The 21172-nt window shown below is 37.3% G+C and overlaps 1 protein-coding gene across 10 annotated transcripts in view; it reads left to right on the top strand.

Annotated features, from left to right (window-relative positions):
* Positions 1-21172, top strand: part of TP63 (tumor protein p63) — a 343415-nt gene that overhangs the window by 282636 nt on the left and 39607 nt on the right. For all 10 annotated transcript variants that reach the window (XM_073675174.1, XM_073675172.1, XM_073675173.1 and 7 more), the window contains one exon: positions 5221-5475. In XM_073675174.1, coding sequence (XP_073531275.1) covers positions 5221-5475 — 255 coding nt within the window. The remainder of the gene's footprint in view (positions 1-5220; positions 5476-21172) is intronic.

Genomic DNA, 21172 nt, shown 5'->3' with positions numbered 1-21172 from the left:
GATCGTCAGTTTTATTTATTTTTCTGATAAATCAGTAATACACATGAAAATGAGAAACTTTAATATATTATCAGAGAAACCTGCATCTTTCTTCTCCTGGACTTTTATTCTCCACATTCCCAGTTTACAGGTAAAATCTGTTTTCAGTGGAAACAATTTCCCATTTCTGAGAGAGGAGATGACAGTTGGTGCTTATAAAGTTCTCCATCTCCTCCCTCCATTGTAAAAACACCAATTGTCAGTTCTCAGTTATGGGAAACTGTCTTCAATTAAATAGATTTTACCCATTAAATGAGAGTAAAAGATCCGTCCAGGAGGAGAGAGAAGCAGATTTAGATATATTACAAAGTTGCTTATTTTCATGTGTTTACTGTTTTATGTAAAAAACCTTAAACTGAGGGAAGCTCTTTAAGGATAGAAAAGCCCTCAAATAGCTACTGTAGTTTACTGCTATAGAATCCTATGATCATCACACTTCATGGGGTACCATAAGGGTCTATTAATCAGAAGACCAAAAAATGTCCTATTGGACACCATCTGACTGCTAAATGTCAGTATATGAAAAAAAGTTATGAAATGGTGAAGTAGACTATAGTTCAGTAAAAGACTAATGGGTACCACGTGGTACCTATGGATGACTGGCATACATTCCATGATATGTGAATGTGGATATCATAAGACTTACAAGACATATCTGTTAAATTGACATCATTATAGCCAATGGGTGACATGTATGATCAGAGCCCAATTCACACTATCTCCAATGGTATTTGTATTTTTTAAAGGCATCACAAGGTCTTTTGAACCTCAGTTTTCGATCAGACGATTATTATCCCATCCTGTCATTTGTTCAATCACTACCAGTTCATGGTGGTGTTGATCATCTGGCCAAGCTGGCTTTAAGGTTTGTTAGAGCAGATCATAGTGGGGGTTCCGCTTGTGGGTGGGTGGCTATGGGTGAATTGAGCTGATGCTTTAAGAGTGCTTCCTTCTTATTATCTGCATAGTTCTGGGAAACTCTTGTGAAACCTGGCTTCAGGTGGGAGGATGCCTAAAACCCTTTCATCTCCCTTCCCTTCCATCTCCTGCAGTCTATTTGCTCATGATGCTTCACTGCAATATAATAACTCTCCTAGACGATGGTACATTTGTGATCTTTGGCAACTTGTGCCTTTTACTTATACTCCATACAAAGTGATTGTTTTATAAAAAAAAAAATAAAATCACAATCCTTTTTGCTAAAAGACCAAGAACTGTATCCTGTCCTAGTAGGTGTTATTCCTTCACAATAATATGGATAAATATTAACCTATATTACATTTCCTACGATTGCTCATCAATGGCTATAGATACAAGACAGGTTGCTGAAGCATTCTAGCAGTATGTATCTGAGAAGCTTGACCCTTCTTAAAGGAGAATACTAGTAACAGGGTTCTTGAAATGTAAACTTTCAGTTGTGCCCTGCAGGAACTTTTTTTGACAAAGAATGTACAATTGACAGTCTAGGCTTTGCCCTATAAATACCTGCCCTGAGGGCAGTCAAGGAGAAGTAATGTCCCACAATTGAAAGCAAGGTTCAGTATTCCTGGAGACCTTTTTAGTTACAAATTTTTCAGGTTCAGATTAAAATAGGGACGAATTATATTCAAAGTATGGAAGACCTCAATCTCTAATACGCAAGTGCACTTATTCTAGGTTTGCTGACCAGGACTAGTTTACTGCGGAGTAGCCACATCCCTAATTACATCTGCTAAAGTTACTATGACCAGATGGACATCAAAAAATATCATTTTCTCTTTTATCTACATGTTGTATTGAGATATATAATGGACGAGTCCCTTTGTAAAAAGCTTATATTAAGCTCCCTGCAGTCTCCATCGATTCTTGGAGAACAAGGTTCCTCGATATCCTTTTACCTGTCCTTATTTGTCAGCCCATATTCAATTACAATTCTTTGAGTTACCGGTGACACATTTTTTTTAAACGAAATATTAGCTATATGAAATGGTCCAAAAGTGGAATAATAGGTGTTTGAGCAATCATTCTGTTAAGGCGGTATAAATGATACTTTTCCTACTAACGTGGCCATCCCACCAGCAGCTTAAGGGTTAGTGAGACCCAGACAGTTGTTTATTCTGTCATGAGATCTTTGCTCTTGAATTTGTTCAGCTTTTCACCTGGTTTAGACTTTGGGTTTTTACACTTCCTGCCCCCAATACTTGTCTGTCTTGTTGACATTTCTTTTGTTAGCTGAGCAATGTGAGAGCGTCTGATGCTGGCCTCCTCTCTCTGGGCATCACACTTGTCTGGGATATAGGCATTTCACCTCGCCTGCTGCAAACCCTCTGAAACTCAATCTCCAGAATTCCTCCGTAGTGGTGGCTTTTAAGTCTGAGAATTTCTTCATGGGTTTTCCTTCTGCTGTGATGTAGTGATGAAAACCCAGGAAATTATTCTTGTTTTATTGATATGGCAGCCCTGGCTTTGTAAATGCATTATCTGTTGATGATCCATGTATGTAAATATTTACAACTCTTCATTAATTGGAATCTGTCAGCAGGTTTTTGCTATGTAATCTGAGGACAGCATAAGGCAGGGGTTAAAAGTTTGAATCAAGCGCTGTGTCACTTATTAGGCTGTGTGATGTTGTTTAATTACAGTGAAGGTTAAATCACTAGGACATTCTCATTGCACTGACTAGCGGTCTCATGCCAAAACTGACTCCGCCCCCTCCTGTGATAAGCAGCTCACTGTCTATAGACAATGTACATAGTCTGGTGTGGGCGGGGTTAGCTTTCTCAGTTCTGCTGCATTGTACATCTAAGTACTCTGTGTGACTGCTGCTGCACACAGTAAACTAAGTGATAGATCGTTGTAATCAGGGTCTCTTTTCTACATTATTCTGGTCTGAGGTAACAAAAGCCTGGTGACCGATTCCCTTTAAAGGTTTTCAAATCTTATAATCTATCAATGTTATGATAGATCAGACCTTGATCAATCACTTCTCCACAAATCCTGACTGAATGGATTGGCATTGCATCCACGCCGCTGTTTTTCTTTGCACAGTATCAACCCTGGCTGTTTAGGGATCAGCAGTGATTCTCCATTCAAGTAGGTGGGACTCTGCAATCATTCCCTGCACTGCAGGTGGATAGGGGAACACTTTGCAGGGAAAATAAGGGTCTCTGCACTGCAATTTTGTTATTCTTAGGATTGGTTTGGGGTTCGATAGGCCAGATCCCCACCGATAATAGCATGTCATTAGATGTAATATGAAGTTATTACTTTGAAATGGTAAAACCCCTTTAAAATAGATAAAAGACCTCCACCTAAATTAGCCATTCCAGACTGATTCTTTTTGAGCTTCAAAATCTTTGTATGACGTACAACAGATTAGTTAGGTAGTTGGAGTTGAACACCACAATGGACACATTTTGTAAAGGTTGACTCATTTCTTTTGCTTGCTTATTCACACTTCCCATTAAGCAACAGATTGTTCTTAGTCACCATCTTAGAGATATTTGATGTTTCAAAGATGAGTACTCCTACTCAAATTCCCCAAAGGCGGTGATTTATACACTGTGCTACATTTAAAAGCACAACATGAGGACAGTAGAAGTACAAAATATCTTAGTTCCAGTAAAAGGAAATATTAAAGTTTCAAGATACTAACGGTCCTAGGCCAATCGCTCAAAAGTGCTCCATAGCATTGTCCCTTCACCAAACATTATAGTTGCTACAATGCAGTCAGGCAGCTAACTTTCTCTTGGTATTCACCAAAATCAGACTTCTGCATCAATCTTCCAGATAGTGATTCATCACTTTATAGAACACAGTTCCACTGTCAGAGTCCAGTGGTGGTTTGCTTTACTCCACTCAATTCAACACTTAACATTGTGCTTGGTGATGTAAGGATTGTATGCAACGTCTTGGTGATGTTAACCCATGCCATAAAGGTCTTGGTAGGGCATAGTTTTTGTGCTGCGTTAAATGCCAGATGAAGTTTAGAATTTTACAGTTATTGACTCTACTTTGATGACTTGTATACTCTATTTGCTTCAGCACTTAGCGTCCACAATCAGAAACTTTACGTGGTCTGCCTTTTTGTGGCTGAGTTGCTGAGGTTCCCAAGCCCTTCCACTTTTCAACAATTCCACTTACAATTGATCGTAAAATAGGAGGGAAGAAATTTCACCAACAGATTTATGACTGACAGCTTATTACAGTACCAAACACATGCAGTGAGCTCTTTAGTATGACCCATTCTTTCACAAATGTATGTTAAGGTAGACTGCATGGCTAGCTGAATTCAACGATTAAGATGTGTATATTATTATCTGTTATACCAATTAAATATGTGAATAGAGTTGTTATAGAACCAGTCTGCGTACGGGCACTCTTACCTCTCTATGTACCAGATTATATGTATGTTATGTATTTGTTTTGAAAAATCAAATAAAAATGTTGAAAAAAAAAAAAAAGATGTGTATATTATTAAGAATAATATTCTATATCTTGTGTATATCGTATGTATGCTTGTATTTTAATGTTCGCGTGTAAGGTGTTTTATCAGCTTGACATGCTTCAGTTTTCCATTTAATCTTCTTTTTTGAGATCAGTCAGGCACTAGGGAGTGTCCCATTCTGCACTTTTGAAACACTGATCTTCAAATCTGCCTTTCAGTTGTTTCTTTTGAAAGTCCTATATTAATTACAGCTTACATGTTTGTGTTTAATATTTAAGCAGTCAGACTGGTTCCTATAAAATATATTATCCTGAAATGGCAACCAACCAACCACTGACCCTCTTGGCTTTTAGCAAAGCTTACATTTCTTTTAATATATTGCATTAAAGTAATACTGAAGAATATTTCAGTGTAGTTTTTTTTTTCTAATGCATCATAGAAAGCTCAAATACATGGGCCATACAACAGTGTTCACAAGTTCCACTTGGTTCCCAGATGTGACTTGCTTCCAATACAAGGCACTTTTCACACCATTTTTATCACCGTATATGGAGACATCTATTTAATTCCATATAGTTCTGTACAGAAACCGATGATTTTTTTGTTGTTGTTCAGGTGATGTTGGCCATATAAACAACAGAAATGGTAATATCCTTGTATGACTGTTGCAACAATAGAAATATTAAACTTGTATAAGCCAAAAACGATATTTCTTATTCCGGTTGCCTCATGAAATTTTTTTTGTTCTTTTTTAGCCACAGTACACAAACTTGGGGCTGCTGAACAGTATGGAACAGCAGATACAGAATGGTTCCTCTTCCACCAGCCCTTACACCAATGAGCATGCACAGAACAGCGTGACAACACCATCGCCATACGCTCAGCCAAGCTCCACCTTTGATGCCTTGTCTCCTTCGCCAGCCATTCCTTCAAACACTGATTACCCAGGACCCCACAGCTTTGATGTCTCATTTCAGCAGTCCAGTACAGCCAAATCTGCCACATGGACGGTAAGCAGAATATTGTAGTAGAGTACGCTTTGAAACCAAGGAATTATTTTGTGACCCCAATAGGTCATTAGTTTGGTAAATGAAATTTTGGTTTATTGTTCTTTCGTCTTTAGAGTGAATCGTCTCTTAACATTTTCAATAAGCTTTACTCTATATTCTCTCCCTGTACAATAGTAAGAAAATGGTCTAGTGCCACCTATAGGTAGCTACCCAAGGATAGGTGGCACTAGTTTTCATCACTCTGGAGAAGTTCATTTTCATAAGGTTTCTCAGGAAGCATTGCCTGTACGATTTCCTACACCTTCTGAATCTCCACATGGAAAACTTGTACCGTCTAAGAGCATCTACATTTTTGACAATTTTGTGGTATTTCAAAGTTTCCTCCCAATATAGGAACTCTTTGTTTTTAACTACAAGGCTAGTAGCAAACTTCCTTGATATTAGGAAACCCCTTCAATAACATCTTGATGTCACTTTATGTATGGGGTGTTGCTGTGTTATTACTTCAAACTCGAAGAAGGAAAGATAATTGAGGTACTCGGATGACAAGAAGTGAACATTAAGTTTCTTTGACAAGTTCGCTGTGTCATTACTCCAGTGAAATTAAGAACATGTAATTAGTGATGCATTATTTATTCTGCTGTTTGTACGGTGAGACACTGTCAGTATTCAGATTCCCATGTGCAACATTCGCCTTGTCTCCTCCCATTAGTTAAAGAAAGACGAGACAGCGGTGAGTGTGCTACACCTAAGATTTGTGCGCAGTACACAAATTATGCTGCCTAATGCAGGAAGAAAAAATGCTTCTGTCTATATGTTTGCAAACATGTCCTAAGATCAGATATGACTCGTAAAACCAGTTTCATGTGTCACATGTTACAGCCATCAAGGCACTAGTTGAAATAATTTTATAAGGCTCTCAGTTGCATTGTCATCAGCATTTTTCTTCCAATGAAATAATATACAGTCTACTAACTGGAATGTAAATGGGAGCCCCATAGGGTTTAAAGAAAAATACTGACACCAACTTCTCCTTCATTAAACCACGGAGTAGACTGAAACGGCATTCACGATGACTGTGTTGATGACTGAGATCAGTTCAGTCTTAGGATTCCTTCACATGTCGGTGATCATCGGGCCAATCTCTGAACGCAATGCACAGACTGGCTATGCGTTTCTTGACCCAAGCGTCATAGGCTCATATATTTCTATGAGGCTTTCCCTCTCAAGGTTGGGAGGTGCACGGCGCTGTGATCCGAGATCGGACCGCTTGATCACAGATGTCTGAAGGAGCCCTTCTACAGCTAGTGTGAAAATGGAAGTGGTAATCTGTCAATGGTAGTATGAATCCTCAAGAGTCACAAACTATTGTGAACCATGTTCACATGGTAGACAAATTTGACGTTTTTTAAACAGAACCTTCTTCTTCAGAAGTTGCTCATGGTTTTTTTGTTATTTCTGAAGATTTGCATTTTATTTCTGAATTTTTTTTTGCCATTTGGAACAGATTTCAGTGGGGTCTATTTCAAAGAAATAATATGCTCTTTTTTTTACCAACTTTTTTCAATACCTTTTTAGGAAAAAAATGCTCAAAAAATCCTCAATTGAACAGCAAAATAGATTTACAATAGAAATTGATAGGAAGAATTTTCCAGGTATATCAGTTTTTGAGGAGGGTTTTGTAATGGATGCACTTCAAATAATCCTCAAACTTGGCTTTAACTCATTTATGTAAAAACACATACATGTACAGTTGAAACCAAAAGTTTACATACACTATATAAAAAGACACATACGCAAAGTTTGCATACATTTCATTAGGATTTGGTACTATTTCCCTTAAACTGAATGACTTGGGTGAACGTTTGGGATATCCTTCCACAAGTTTCTCACAATAGTTGGTTGCAATTTGGGCCCATTCCTCTTGACAAAACTGGTGTAACTGATCAAGACTTATAGGTCGCCTTGCTCGCACCTGCCTTTTCAGCTTTGCCCATAAATTTTCAATTGGATTGAGATCAGAGCTTTGTGATGGCCACTCCAAAACATTGACTTTGTTAGCCTTGAGCCACTTTGTTACCATTTTGGCAGTATGCATCAAGTCATTGTCCATTTGGAAGACCCATTTCCACCCAAGGTTTAACTTTCTGGCTGATGTCTTGAGATGCTGCTTCAATATTGCCACATATTCTTCTTTTCTCATGATGCTATCTATTTTGTGAAGGGCACCAGGTCCTCCTGGAGCAAAACAACCCCACAACATGATGCTGTTACCCTCGTGTTTCACAGTTGGGATGGTGTTTTTAGGCTTCCAAGCTTCTCCCTTTTTCCTCCAAACATAACGAAGGTCAGACCACAGGACATGTCTCCAAAAATCAAGGTCTTTGTTCCTGTGTGCATTTGCAAACATTAATCTGGCTTTATGTTTTTTTTGGCGTAATGGCTTCTTCCTGGCAGAGTGGTCTTTCAGCCCATGTTGATACAGTACTTGTTTCACTGTGGATATTGACACAATCATACCAGCTTCAGCCATCATCTTCACAAGGTCTCTTGCTTTTGTCCTTGGGTTGATATGCACATGTCAGACCAAAGCATGTTCATCTCTGGGACACAGAACCCGTCTCCTTCCTGAGCGGTATGATGGCTGGACATTCTCATCTTGTTTGTACTTGTGTATAATTAATTATTTGTATTGATGAACGAGGCACCTTCAGGAATCTTGAAATTGTACCCAAGCATGAGCCAGACTTGTACAAGTACACAATTCTCTTCCAGATGTTTTGGCTGATTTCTTTAGACTTTCCCATGATGATGCACAAAGAAGCAGCGTGTTTCAAGTGTGCATTAAAACACATCCACAGGTGTGTGTCTAACTCAGATGTTGTAAAAAAAAAACTATCAGAAGCTTCCAAACACATGACATCATCATATGGGCAGTCCAGAATTGTTTAAAGGCATAGTAATCTTGGTGTATGTAAACTTTTGACTTTGCAGTAAGTAATAAAAATGCCTTAAAACATTCTCTCTCATTATTCTGGCATTTGGCAAATATTAAAACTTATGGTAATCCTAGTTGACCTAAAACGGGAAAGGTTTATTCTGATTTCATGTCAGATATTGAGAAAAACATACATGTGTGTCTTTTTATATAGTGTATGTAAACTTCTGCTTTAAACTGTTATAATTGGCCTGTTCCTGTGTGTGGAGAGGGTTCAGGAGCAGAGCTCTTTCCACAAGTGGTTGATGCCAGCTATGTTACATAGTCAGCACCTGTCTTTTACAGCCATGACTGGAGTTGAGCTCCAGTCGCAGCTGTCAACCATTTAAATGTCACCATTAATCACTGACAGTGGTGTTTAAATGAATGCATGCCAGTGCTCGTGTGCACCTACTTCCATCCGCTTCCCACAACATAGTAACGGGGCACGATGGGTTACCATGGCAGCCGGGGGCACCCAGGAGGCTACGTTCTCTGCCATTTTGGTACTCCTGTGAAGCTCAGCCACAGACTGAGCTCCATAGGAGACTGAGATTTTCACTATATACTGAAATACTGTACGTTCAAGTCCCCTAAGGGAACTAAAATATAAAGGTGAAAAAAACATGTTTTTAGAAATAAGAAAAACAAATATATAAAATTTCAAGTTGCCCTCCTTTTCCCCCATTAAAAATGTATTAATCCCTTAATGACTGCCAATACATCTTAAAACTGACCTGCGATATAAGAGACTAGCATCCTCTGACGTGTGACAATCCAGCAGCTGTCAGCTGTACACTATAGCTGGCAACTTGCTGCATCAGCCATGATCAGTGTTGGCACTGGCCATGGTCTTTTAACCCCTTAAGTGCTGCTGGCAATAGTGACTACAGCATCTAGATGGTTAACAGACTGTGGGGGCTCCCTTTTTAACCCCATCGGCACCCTGAGATCTTGATCATGTGGTCCTGATGTTTGCCATGACAGTTCATAGCCAAATAACGGGCTTAAAGTCTGCAGGCTATAGCGGGCCTGTTCAGAAGCTAGAAACATTTTAGGTGGTAAAAATACATTTTTTCATTCCTGTCATGTCACTTTGCATTAATTACTGAAAAGTACCTGAGGGGTTAATAAACTAAACTACCTGAAAGCCATTTTGAATGAGGGGCGCTGTATTTAAAATGGTATCACTTTTGGGGATTTCCAATATATAGGACCACCTAAGTCATTTCAAAACTGACAAGGTCCCTAAAAAAAATAAATAAGTTTTGTAAATTTCCTTGAAAAAAATGCAAAATTACTGCTACATTTTTAAACCTTCTAAAATGTTAACAAAATAAAACCGCATTTTAACAATGGTGCTGATGTAAAGCAGAGATTAGAGAAATGTTATTTATTAATGTTTTTGTGTGGTATGACTGTCTGAATTAATGGGATAATCATTCAAAGTTTTGAAAATTGCAATTTTTTTTTAAATTTGTCCTATTTCTGATATTTTTATAAATAAACATCAAACATACCGACCTAAATTTACCATTATCTTAAAGTATAATGTCATGAAAAAAGTCTCAATCAATGGGATATGTTGAAGCATACCAGAGTAATTACTACATAAAGTGACACATGTCAAATTAAAAAAATTTGGCCCTGTCATTAAGGGGTTAAAATAAACATATTTGGTATTGCTGCATCCATAAAATTTGGATCTATCAAAATTAACTCGATTGGTTAGTGCTGTAAACAGAAAAATAAAACACTGCAGAATTACATTTTTTCATTCACCATCAAGTTTGGTCTGACTGTAATTGCACATACCTGGAGAATCATGATTCAGAGTAATTTTTATCATCGAATAAACTCTGCAAAAAGAAGCCCCCCAAAAAGTGATAGAATTGAATTTTTGTTTTCACAGTTTCATTACATTTGGATTTTTTTTCCGTTCTCCAGTACATTGAATATTTAAAATTAATGGTGTCATTGAAAACTCCCAAAAAAAAAACAAGCTGTCATCTGGCTATGTGGACTGGAAATAAAAAAAAAAGATATGGCTCTTGGAAGCACAGGAAAAAAACAAGCACAAAAACAAAAAATCACCCGGTCTTTAGGGGGTTAAAGGGAATCTATCATCCAAAGACGGAAATTCTTGTATACTTCATTACTTTTTTACATAAAAACTGTTATATATGCTAATTAAGGGTCTTTGGTGGACCTTTGCCGTGACCAAGGGCTCAGTGTACAGTTCCAACCCTTTTTTAGCATCCTCTGCACTTTCCCCTCAGCTTCATTCATTGACAGCGCTTGCTTTTGGTGATGTCTGAATTGTATCTCTGGTTTTGCGTGGCCACATTGAACCTGCAGGAGCTGGGCGCAGACACACCTCATCAGTGCAGGCATGCTCTCATCCCCTTCTGTCTGCAGCAGCAACTCACAGTACACAGGAGCACACAGTAGTGGACAGTAAAGCATTCCCACACTCATACCGGGGGTCCGCCCTACTCCTGCAGTGTCAGTACAGAAGCACAAGGATGGGGATTCAATTCATGCCCTGTTCAAAGCGATTGCTGTCCGTCAAACTAAGGGAAAGTGCAGATGATGCTAAATGAAGGTCAGAATGTTGCACTGAGCCTTTGACCATGCCAGGGGTGCACCAAGAACCGCTAATTTAAACTATGTCATAAAATTGTTTTTATGTCAAAGTAATGAAATCTTCATTCCTGGTATGATATTTATAGGGACTAAGTCACCTGCGTCACTGTATAAGTGGTTCAGTTTGAGTTTTGAAGGGACATACTCCATTAAGGCCCAATTAAAATGGGCGTTAATCAGGAAACTAAAGTTCCCAATTATCAGCCTTTATAAAAAAAAAAAATAAAAAAAAATAACAGCAATTGCTTGGTGAAAGAGCAAAACACTTGTTCGTTGGGTGAGATGATTTTTAAGGAAGCTTGAAAATTGTAGTTCTCTGCATCATATTAACAATCGTTCTATGCGCGTAGATGTGCGGTCAGCCTGTAAAAACAGGCAATTAAATCAACGCCCATCAGATTGCAGCGGTGATTGACCCATCGAAATGGGCTTTTAGATATTATATTTTAGCAACTTTAATTTGGCTCGACTCGAAATCGGATTCCGACGGGGTGTGCCAGTAGCTGCTTCACAGGCTTATTTCATGTGACAAATTGGCTAACACTGCTGGTATAATATATATGACCTAACTGTTATCACATTGATAAAATTGTCATTTTAATTATTTGTCGGGTCCTTTACTCAATGGCTATCTTTACTATCTTTCTGGAAAGAGTATAAATTAACAGCCAGTATATTATTATTAGGATATGATAATGCTACATCTTCTATACAGTGTATTTTAATAGAAAGAATTGGCAAAACTGATTGTGTATTGACAGGTAGTTGCTTTTGGCCACTCATGGTCAACTAAAAGTGGATATTTTAGCATGACCTTGCAGCATTTCAGACTTTCCTGTTTTAATAAATACTTTCATTTCCTTTGAAATAATTTTAAGTGGCTTTTCTGCTCACTCTACATTGAGCTGCTCTTCTGTTGTTCCGATTTATGAGTTGTCATTTGGGCGTTACCACTTTCCCTGCCAAAGGGGCGTGTCCTCATACAGTCTCACAATCTGAGCTTGATTTGGATAGTGTCGGTTGACACCCAATTGTCAGTTTATTCATTTTGGAAAGAATAGCAGATTGACAATACAACATGGATTCATGTAAAAAAAAATGTTGTATTCGCCATGAGAAAAATTATCCAAGTACATATATATAATATATGCACATTAATGGAGAATAAATGTCTTATTTAACCTATCCTAAAGTTCTAACAACACCACTCTATATTTTTATGAATTACTTATTTCTATTTTTCTACTAATGCAACCAAATTTTTTCAAAAAATTTTAGGGAATAAATTAATCAAAAAATAGTATATGGTATAAAATAACAAAATAACCATTACATTACCTGAAAAATCTATTGATGCCCTAACAACTCCATATCACGCCAGTGCTTATGGTCAATCTTGGTTTACATCTTTGCAGCAGTTACATGCTGTCTACTAATGTGACTGTTGCAGCCAGTCACTGATCTCTGTGGCCCGGTGCTTTACATGCCAACATAACCACTAAGGCAAGTGAATGGCTGCAGTAGACACATGGGTAGGCAGCACATGATCACTGCAGGGAAGTAAACGGGCTTTTGGAAGCGCTCTAGTGGCATCACTTGAGCAACAGTAGATTTTGGGGTAATCTCTCGTTATTTTCTGCCATGTACTACCTTTTAGACTAATTTTTACTGATCCTGAATAAGAGCCATTTAAGGTGAAACTTTCATGGAATTAAGATCCCTACTAAAAACCTTCTGACTATGTTGGTCATTGAGACAGGACAGAAGAGGACAGAAGTTTCCTCACCATCCTTTTAAGGCCCATAGTTCTCTTCTAAACTATACACCCCTATGTTCTATAGCTGCTTCTCACATGGTTCAATGATTTCCACCTCATAATCGCGCCTTAAATACCCATAGAAATTTGACCTTTTGTAACTATACAAAAATAATGGACTACACCTCTACCAGACTTGTAGAGCTGAAAAGTTGATTATTATTTTTAATTGCCATATTCTAAATGAAACTCCACCCTGTTTTACTATAGAAAATGGGGCTGGAAGCCTGGATTAAAACTGCTTTCAGCATATAAAAATGAAATCACCGTGTGAATGTGAGCAATAAATACATTCCAAAGCCTATGGCAATATGCAATGAGACTTGCATTTACGAGCCAAATAGCAACTGTAGACATATAAAAAAATCTGTCTCAAGTTTACTAAAAGTGGCAGATTATTGGATTACTGAATGACAGAAGTTGGGATTTTCTGTCTCGTACTTTTGCTTCATATATATTTTTAGCCAGAAAAAGAATTTGCTGTGTATTTGCTTTTAGTTGTGTGTTTTTATGAGGATGAGGATATTACGTTTTTTGCCTGCCTTCTTTCATGTCAGCCCTACAAACATGCTGGCGATCAGACAGGTGGTCAGAACATTAGATCTCTGCTTTTAACTTGCCATAAAATAGAAGCACCTGGTTTCTTGTCTGTTGCCAAGTAATAATTTAGAGATTTACCACCTACCTAGAAGATGTTATCATTAGTGTTGACTGTTGATAACTTATTGCCATTTCTTTTTCATTGTGTTGCTCATAAATATACTGTGTGACCTGCCACTAATTAAATTCTAAAAGGTCTTAAGGCCACAAATGCAATTAATAATTTCCCAATATGCTATTGTATTCTAGTGTTCTAAAAACGCATGTTGTGACTGGCCACCTATTGGTATTAAAGAAGAAGACCAACACTTACTCTAACTTTTATATTTCAAAGGGTTCTCTGCCTTCTTAATAAACAAAAATTGCAGCAAATGCTCTAAAATGACCAAAAAACCTGTACTTGACTTTATAATCCCTAGCAGATTCAGGACTTGGCTCCTGTCAGTCAACTGGTGACCTCCCGCGGTAGCAAGATTTGGGACAAAAGGGGGTGGAGGAGGTGAATAGTATACTTTAGTTCTAGGGCATTTCTCGCTTTTCTTTTTTTATTCATGATCTACCTTTTTAAATAAATTAGTTTCAAGTTAGTTTATATAACTTTATTAGATATAAAAAAATGGTAGAACACTATATACTTTAATAAGATGTTCTTGTGCTAATGATATATGCATTTCTGGTAGATGGCAACTGCCAGAGTAACCTCTCAAAACTAGGGAGGATGGGAGGATCGAGTTTGAGTCACATTTCCTGAAATTTTGTGGTTTCACGCACATTCGATGATGATGATTATTTATATAGCGCCAACATATTCTGCAGCACTTTACATACATTATCATCACTGTCCCTATTGGGGCTTACAATCTAAATTCCCTATCAGTATGTTTTTGGAGTATGGGAGGAAATGAGAGAATCCGGATGACACCCACGCAAACACAGGGAGAACATACAAACTCCTTACAGATGTTGTCCTTGGTGGGATTTGAACCTAGGACCCCAGTGCTGCAAGGCTGCAGTGCTAACCACTGAGCCACCGTGCTGCCCGATTCGATTTAAAGTGCGCAAAAAAACTTGCTTAGGGCTGTTTGCTAAACTGCTGAAGCATCAGAGAGAGTCCAAATGTATGTGTTGCCTTGAGGGCTCCCCCAAATGCCCTGCCTATGACATCTAGCGGATGGCTGATTGACAGCTCTCTCCCTAAGTATTGGCTGCAGAATGGTCGGAGGAATTGTGGATATAAGAGCTCACTGCTGGACATGCTCTGGAACTGCTAAAGTAGTGATCCATGTGATCCTGGTTTATGCTGCCATCAGATGGGGCACCATAACTTTGGTGACAAATTACCTCTAGTAAGAGATACCAATATTGTAAACAATTTCAATATCGAATGACAAGGAAGCTGAACAATGACAACATCAAGAAATATTATTCTTGACCACACCAATATCAAATGATAAGAATTGCACAACAATATCCCTACGCAGATTCTAGGGGACAGTCAACAAAGAAAGCACAAACAAAAGTGTATGAAAAAAAAAAAGATTTTATAACCAGAATCTAATTTTGAAGTGTTTTTAAAAAAAGAAAAAAAAACAACCATGGAATCCTATGGATGGCTAATGCACAATAGATGACATCTCTGACGTATACTATTGTCATATTTTTAACATCTGTCATACATCTTTACATATGTTGAGCTTAGAGAAATTAAGAGACACATCACACACACAAACATACATTAAGAATAGTTGTATATTTATATATCAACACAAAGATCCTCTAAAAAAATCTAGTTTTTAAGATCTATAATTCATGTTAAACTTTAGTCTTTTAGGATCAGTTTGTTTTTTTGTTTTATGTCAGATTGATTCTTGCCTTTGGAATTTTATGCATTCCTCTGGATCAATAGAGCAAAAAAAACTCTGTAGTTTACCCACAAACTCTTCAATTCATCCATATCCTTCACCATCCCTTGGTTGAACTTTTTGGAAATGTGTCCCCTTTTTTTCCCGCCATGCTATATAACCTTTGAAGAAAGTCATGGGGATTTATTCTGAAAGTAGAGACTATTCCACAAGATGGACACTTTGGATCTAAGGAAATCACCAAAATATGCCTCCAGTCTCCTAATTGACAGCTTTAATTCTTTTATACAGTTGATCGGATTTAAGATACGATTTACTTATCTTGAGTGTTCTTGATGTGGACTGATAAATAGTCCTTAGTCTATTAAACATTTCCACTTGTCATTGATTAACATCAAACTACTATAAATATATTTTTGTCAATGGTCAATGGGAACCAACATTAGGGAATACCTCTGTCTTGACTTTACCTAACTTCTACATAAACATACCTTTTTACAGAGTGCTATATGTTCTACTAATATTAGCTAACCATTTTACTTGTAAGAACCCACCAAAGTAAAAAATGACAAAATTGTAGGCAGATTCATATTTTATGTTTTTGTACGAATTAGTCTGGAGCACAACCCATATATTTTGAGTTCCTTCAGGAAAGTATTTTATACAACTATTAATAAAACCACTCCTCAGTTTTGCTGAGGGCAAAGAATACAAAATGATGTGTTTCCGAGATGATTGTTCTTGCTTGGGACAAGATGCGGCATGCAAGAGAACATCTGCAGCCAGCCCGTTCTGTATGAGATGGGGCCAAGACTTGTTTGTATCCTGATGCCTGTCATAACACGCAGAGGGCAGAAAGAATACCTACAGTATACTTTTTAGAGAAAAGAAATCATACAGTGCATATTGATTTATGTCTGGAAAATGAATGTGCACATCATTAGTCAATGGATTTGGCAATATCAACTGCTGTTTTTCTTTTGACATCAGGTCAAAGAGTGATGAGAACTGTGACTACCATAGAGTATTAATCCAGGAGTCACACGGTCAGGGGCTTTGAGTAAAACTTCTGATTTGCTGTCTAAAGTTAGGATTGTTTAAAGGATGTGTGGTGCTGTCTTATATCAGAAACGTAGTGTAGGAATGATATTTTCTGCACTGGAAACACAGTAGTTTACAAAGGCAAAATTCCTCAATTAGTAAAAATACATTTCTAATAATAACTTGCTATTATGTACCTACAAAACTAGCAAGGAGGAGGAGGTGCTCTGATTTGGAGATGTTTTAAAGCAAATAGTTAGATCATGGGTATTACTGTAGCTTCTCCGAGCAGTTAGTGGATAGAATACAGGTTGTATACTGAACCTACAGTGAAACCATCGTAAAACTAACCTTAACTATTTCATCTAAATAATACAATTTATAAAACCATTCCCTTAATTACAATATAGATAGCCTATCCTTTTGGCTCTCTGGTTAATAACAGATTGGTAATCATCCGACTATCAGAACCCGCCAAAGATTAGTTGAGTAAAGGAGCCATGGTACTCCAGTGAGCACTACTTCCCTTAGTTGTCTATAGACACTTATGTCATCTTTTGGTAGTAGTCGTTCCTAATTTTGAATTTTGGTAGACACTGTGACTAAAAATACAGAGCTTTACCTGGTAAACTATGAAAACAGAAGTGTTGGTCTCTGCCGTGTGGCGGCTCTTTTAGTCAACTAATCTGTGGTCAAATCTGATATCCTAAGGGTAAGTCAGTAATATTCTTATCCATGGTCGACACTGATTGTTTAGGGCCCCTGTGCAAAATTTGCCTGCACATCTCTATCCACCTCCATCAGGCACCACCTGCATATACAAGTACACATTTGCATGCATATACACATTACGCACACATATAAAATGTGCACATGCTAAACCAATTACATGTGCATACACATCTACATAATAGAATCATGCACACCACCAGCATATATAAAATGCATACATACACACAACAAAAATGCCATTGTGTATATGCGTGTGCTATGCACTTGTTGAGTAGGCCAGAATTTTTTGTTCACTCTTGAATAGCTGTAACAGCCATAACTTTTTTTTATTTCTATGTAAACTTCACAATATAAGGTATTTTTTTTTTTAGCAAGAAATGTATAGATTTTTTTTAAGTGCCATTTTGCGAAATATGTGTAAAATCATTACATTTGTATTAACTTTCTTTTTTCTCTCTATTAAACTCATAATAAAAAATCTCCATAATTTCTACTGAATTGTGCTGGGGGTTTTGATTATTGGGATGAACACTTTTTTTCCATATTATTCACTGGTTTGTGACATTTATTTTTAAAAAGTGCATTAAAATGTCATTATTCATTCTTTTTAGTAATTTTATAGGAAAACACTTTTTATATAGATTTATCTCTATGTATCAGTACAATATCCCTGTAAAGAGGAATACTATTCCTATCTTTAGGCAGAGAAAATCCTCATATACTTAGCAGTACAGCCAATGACTCACTGTGAAAGTTTCTGTCTGCTGTGCTACAGGTTGTGACTTTGAATCCTGAGAAAGATCACAGTTCAAGAAAGGCATATAATTATATGTAAAGGAATCTCCTGAGCATTGAAGGAGGGGCCCATTGCATCTGTCTATGTCCTAAGACAGAGTAGGGGAATCTATACAGGGAGAGAAGAGAACATTGTAGCATTGAGAGTGAGAAACATGCCTTTTCACCAGTATTGCCACAAATCTTCCAGGCTTGGCTCCACTCCCACCGGAGCCCCTGTGCCGCTGAAACGGCTGCACGTTCGGAATGTCCGCTTCTGCTTTAACCCCCCCCCCCCACAATCCTGTTTAGACTGAAAGTTTAATATATTGCAGGTTTATTTTATGATTGATCTTGAAATATGTGCTGTGTGATTTAATTAGATATCCTTTCTTTTGGCTTGAACAAGTAATTCTGCATTTACCTGAACAGGTCTCAGGACTGTTTATTTTTGCTGTCTTTGTAAAGCGCAGGAGTGTGGTGGAAAAAAAATGTCAATGAATGATGTCAAATGTTTGTGTTTTGTTAACTCTCTTCCATGTTGATTTTAAAGAAGTCATGAAACACATTTGGGATTGGTACAATGTATTGTTTAGGCAGTTTTCTTTGCCATCGGCAAGTACACGATTCTGGCGGGCCCACCTACTTCATGTTACCCCATATTATTTCTAGAAATGTCTAGACAGATGTAAGGAACCATAACAAGGGAGGAGTATTAAATTGTGTTCTTAAAGTAAAAAAAAAGAAAAGGCAGAACAGTTGATATGACAAGGAATTCTGCTTTTCATGGCTTTTAAAGGAGCCTTTATTACAAACCTGATTTAAAAGGGACAAGGATGAATTACTGAATGAAGTCAACTTTTCATATGTAATTATGACTTAGGAACAGGAATAATGCAGCACCTATAGGGAGAATAACCCTCTGCCAAGAGTGAGTGAATAGAAATATTGTCCTTGGATCACTTAATGGATAATACATTGCTTTCCTTTGTCTCTCAGATGCATATGTAATCCCCTCTAGTCTGTAGTAGTATGTAGCACATTATGGACCCACTTATTCACGGATAGTGACATCATAAGGGTCTTTTAATTACCATGAAATATTACTATGCTAGAATTGCTTAAGCAGCTGTAGAATTTGTATATTTTGACTGCTATAAAAACTAAATGGCTTATCTGGACCACTTCACTCTCCTTATCACTATTCTAAATGAGAGCACTCTGACTATGCAAACTGTGAGAGAATCACTGGTAAATACAGTAGTGAGATGATTGAAATTCAGTGACAAGGTAATTCGTTTGGTTCTGTGCGCACATGTGAATAACTGCAACAACATAAAATAGTGGCCAAAAAAATAGCAAAAAACACAAGTACCTGTGAATGTGATTTTAATAGTTCCTTTTACACTTTGCAAGTGACTCTAACTGCAGTGTGTAAATGGCACTGTTAAAATCACATTAGTGGCTGTCTAGGGAGACAGGAATGCAAATCAGCGCGGCTCTGTAAAGTGAGAGACATTGGCTTTGCCAGACAGTATGGGAACAATGAATAAATGTCATCAAGAAAAAGCATTAAAGTGTACCTATCATTTAATTTTATATAGAGTACTGTCCAGAAGTTTTAGGCAGGTGTTGAAAAATTTCCCAAAGTAAAAATGATTAAAAATAAATTAAAATTTCTAAATATTTTTAAAAAATCAATATTTGGAGCGACCACCCTTTGCCTTCAAAACTGCATCAAAGCCTCAATTCTTCTATGTACACTTGCACTAAGTTTTTGAAGGAACTCTGCAGGGAGGTTGTTCCAAACATGTTGGAGAACTAACCATAGATCTTTTGTGGATGTAGACTTGTGCAAATTCTTCTGTCTCTTCATTTAATGCAAGACACTAAATGATGTTGAGATCAGGCATCTAAGGAGGCCATATAATTGTTCTTGTTTACGCTGCAGATGGTTCTTAATGACATTGACTATGTGCTTGGGGTCGTTTTCCTGCTGTATAATAAATTTTGAGCCAGTCAGACTCCTCCCTGATGGTATTGCAAGTACCTGCCTGTATTTTTCAGCATTGAGGACACAATTTATCTTGACCAAATTTCCAACTCTATTGGCTAAAATGCAGCCCTCCACTGTGCTTCACTGTTGTCTGCAGACATTCATTATTTTACTGCTCTCGAGCCATTTGGTGAACAAAATTTCTTTTGTTACATCCAAATGTTTCACATTTTGAATTAACAATCCAGAGTACGTGCTGCCTTTTTTCTGCATCCTGGGTCCAATGTTACATGATTAGTTGAGTAACTTGTCCTTGTTTCCGTGTCGAATGTATAATTTTTGGCCACACGGTTTTTCATAAAAATTATTTTTGGCCAAACTTCTCCAAACATTAGATGGGTGTAGCTCAGTCTTACTGTTTGCTGCCCATTCTGGGCTGATGACAATGCTGGACATCTTCCGATTTCAATGGGAAATATCTACTGCCATAAGTTTCCTTTGTTGACCACTGCGCCTACAGCCTTCAATGTTGCCCAGTAGTGTTCAAAGCTGAGAAAAATAGGCAGATACTTATCCGTCATGCAAAGACCATCAGGAGGCAGCAAATTGGCTCCAAATTTATTCTGCAGCAGAACAACCCCAAACATACTATCAATATCATTAAGAACTGTCTTCGATATAAATAAGAACAAAGAGTCCTAGAAGTGATGATATGGCCCCTACAGAGCCCTGATCTCAACATTGAGTCTGTGTGGAATTATATGAAGCAATAGAAGTATTTGCATAAACTAACATCTATCGACAATTTGTTGTTAGTTCTCAAAGATGTTTTGAACAACCTCCCCTGAAGATTTAAAAAAATAAAAACCACAAAGTATACCTAAAAGAATTGGTACTTTGAAATTCTGAAGGCAAAAGGTGGTCACGCCAAATATTGATTTAATTTTGATTTCTATTTTTCATTCACTTTGCTTTGTGTTAATACAAAAAGCTAATACCTGTATTGTTGAAAGAATTCTTACTTTGCAGCATTTTTTCCATACTTACATAAACTTTTACCCAGTGCTGTGAGTGTGTGTGTGTATATACCAAAATTAAACTATGTCATCGGTAGGGATTAACTAATAATATAAATACAATAGCCAAAAGCCAAAAAATCCCATTTTAATTAATCTAAAGTAAAACATTTAATTTTTAAATTAAAAATATCAGTAAATGGTGCAAAACCTATGTTAAGGTGCACTTTATACTCT

This window comes from Phyllobates terribilis, unplaced genomic scaffold (genome assembly GCF_046119375.1).
Source record: "Phyllobates terribilis strain yellow unplaced genomic scaffold, ASM4611937v1 Scaffold_3__8_contigs__length_932513732, whole genome shotgun sequence".
In the NCBI taxonomy this organism is placed as follows: Eukaryota; Metazoa; Chordata; class Amphibia; order Anura; family Dendrobatidae; genus Phyllobates; species Phyllobates terribilis.
Note: the sequence above shows the minus strand (reverse complement) of the source record. Positions and strands in the feature narration are given on the sequence as shown.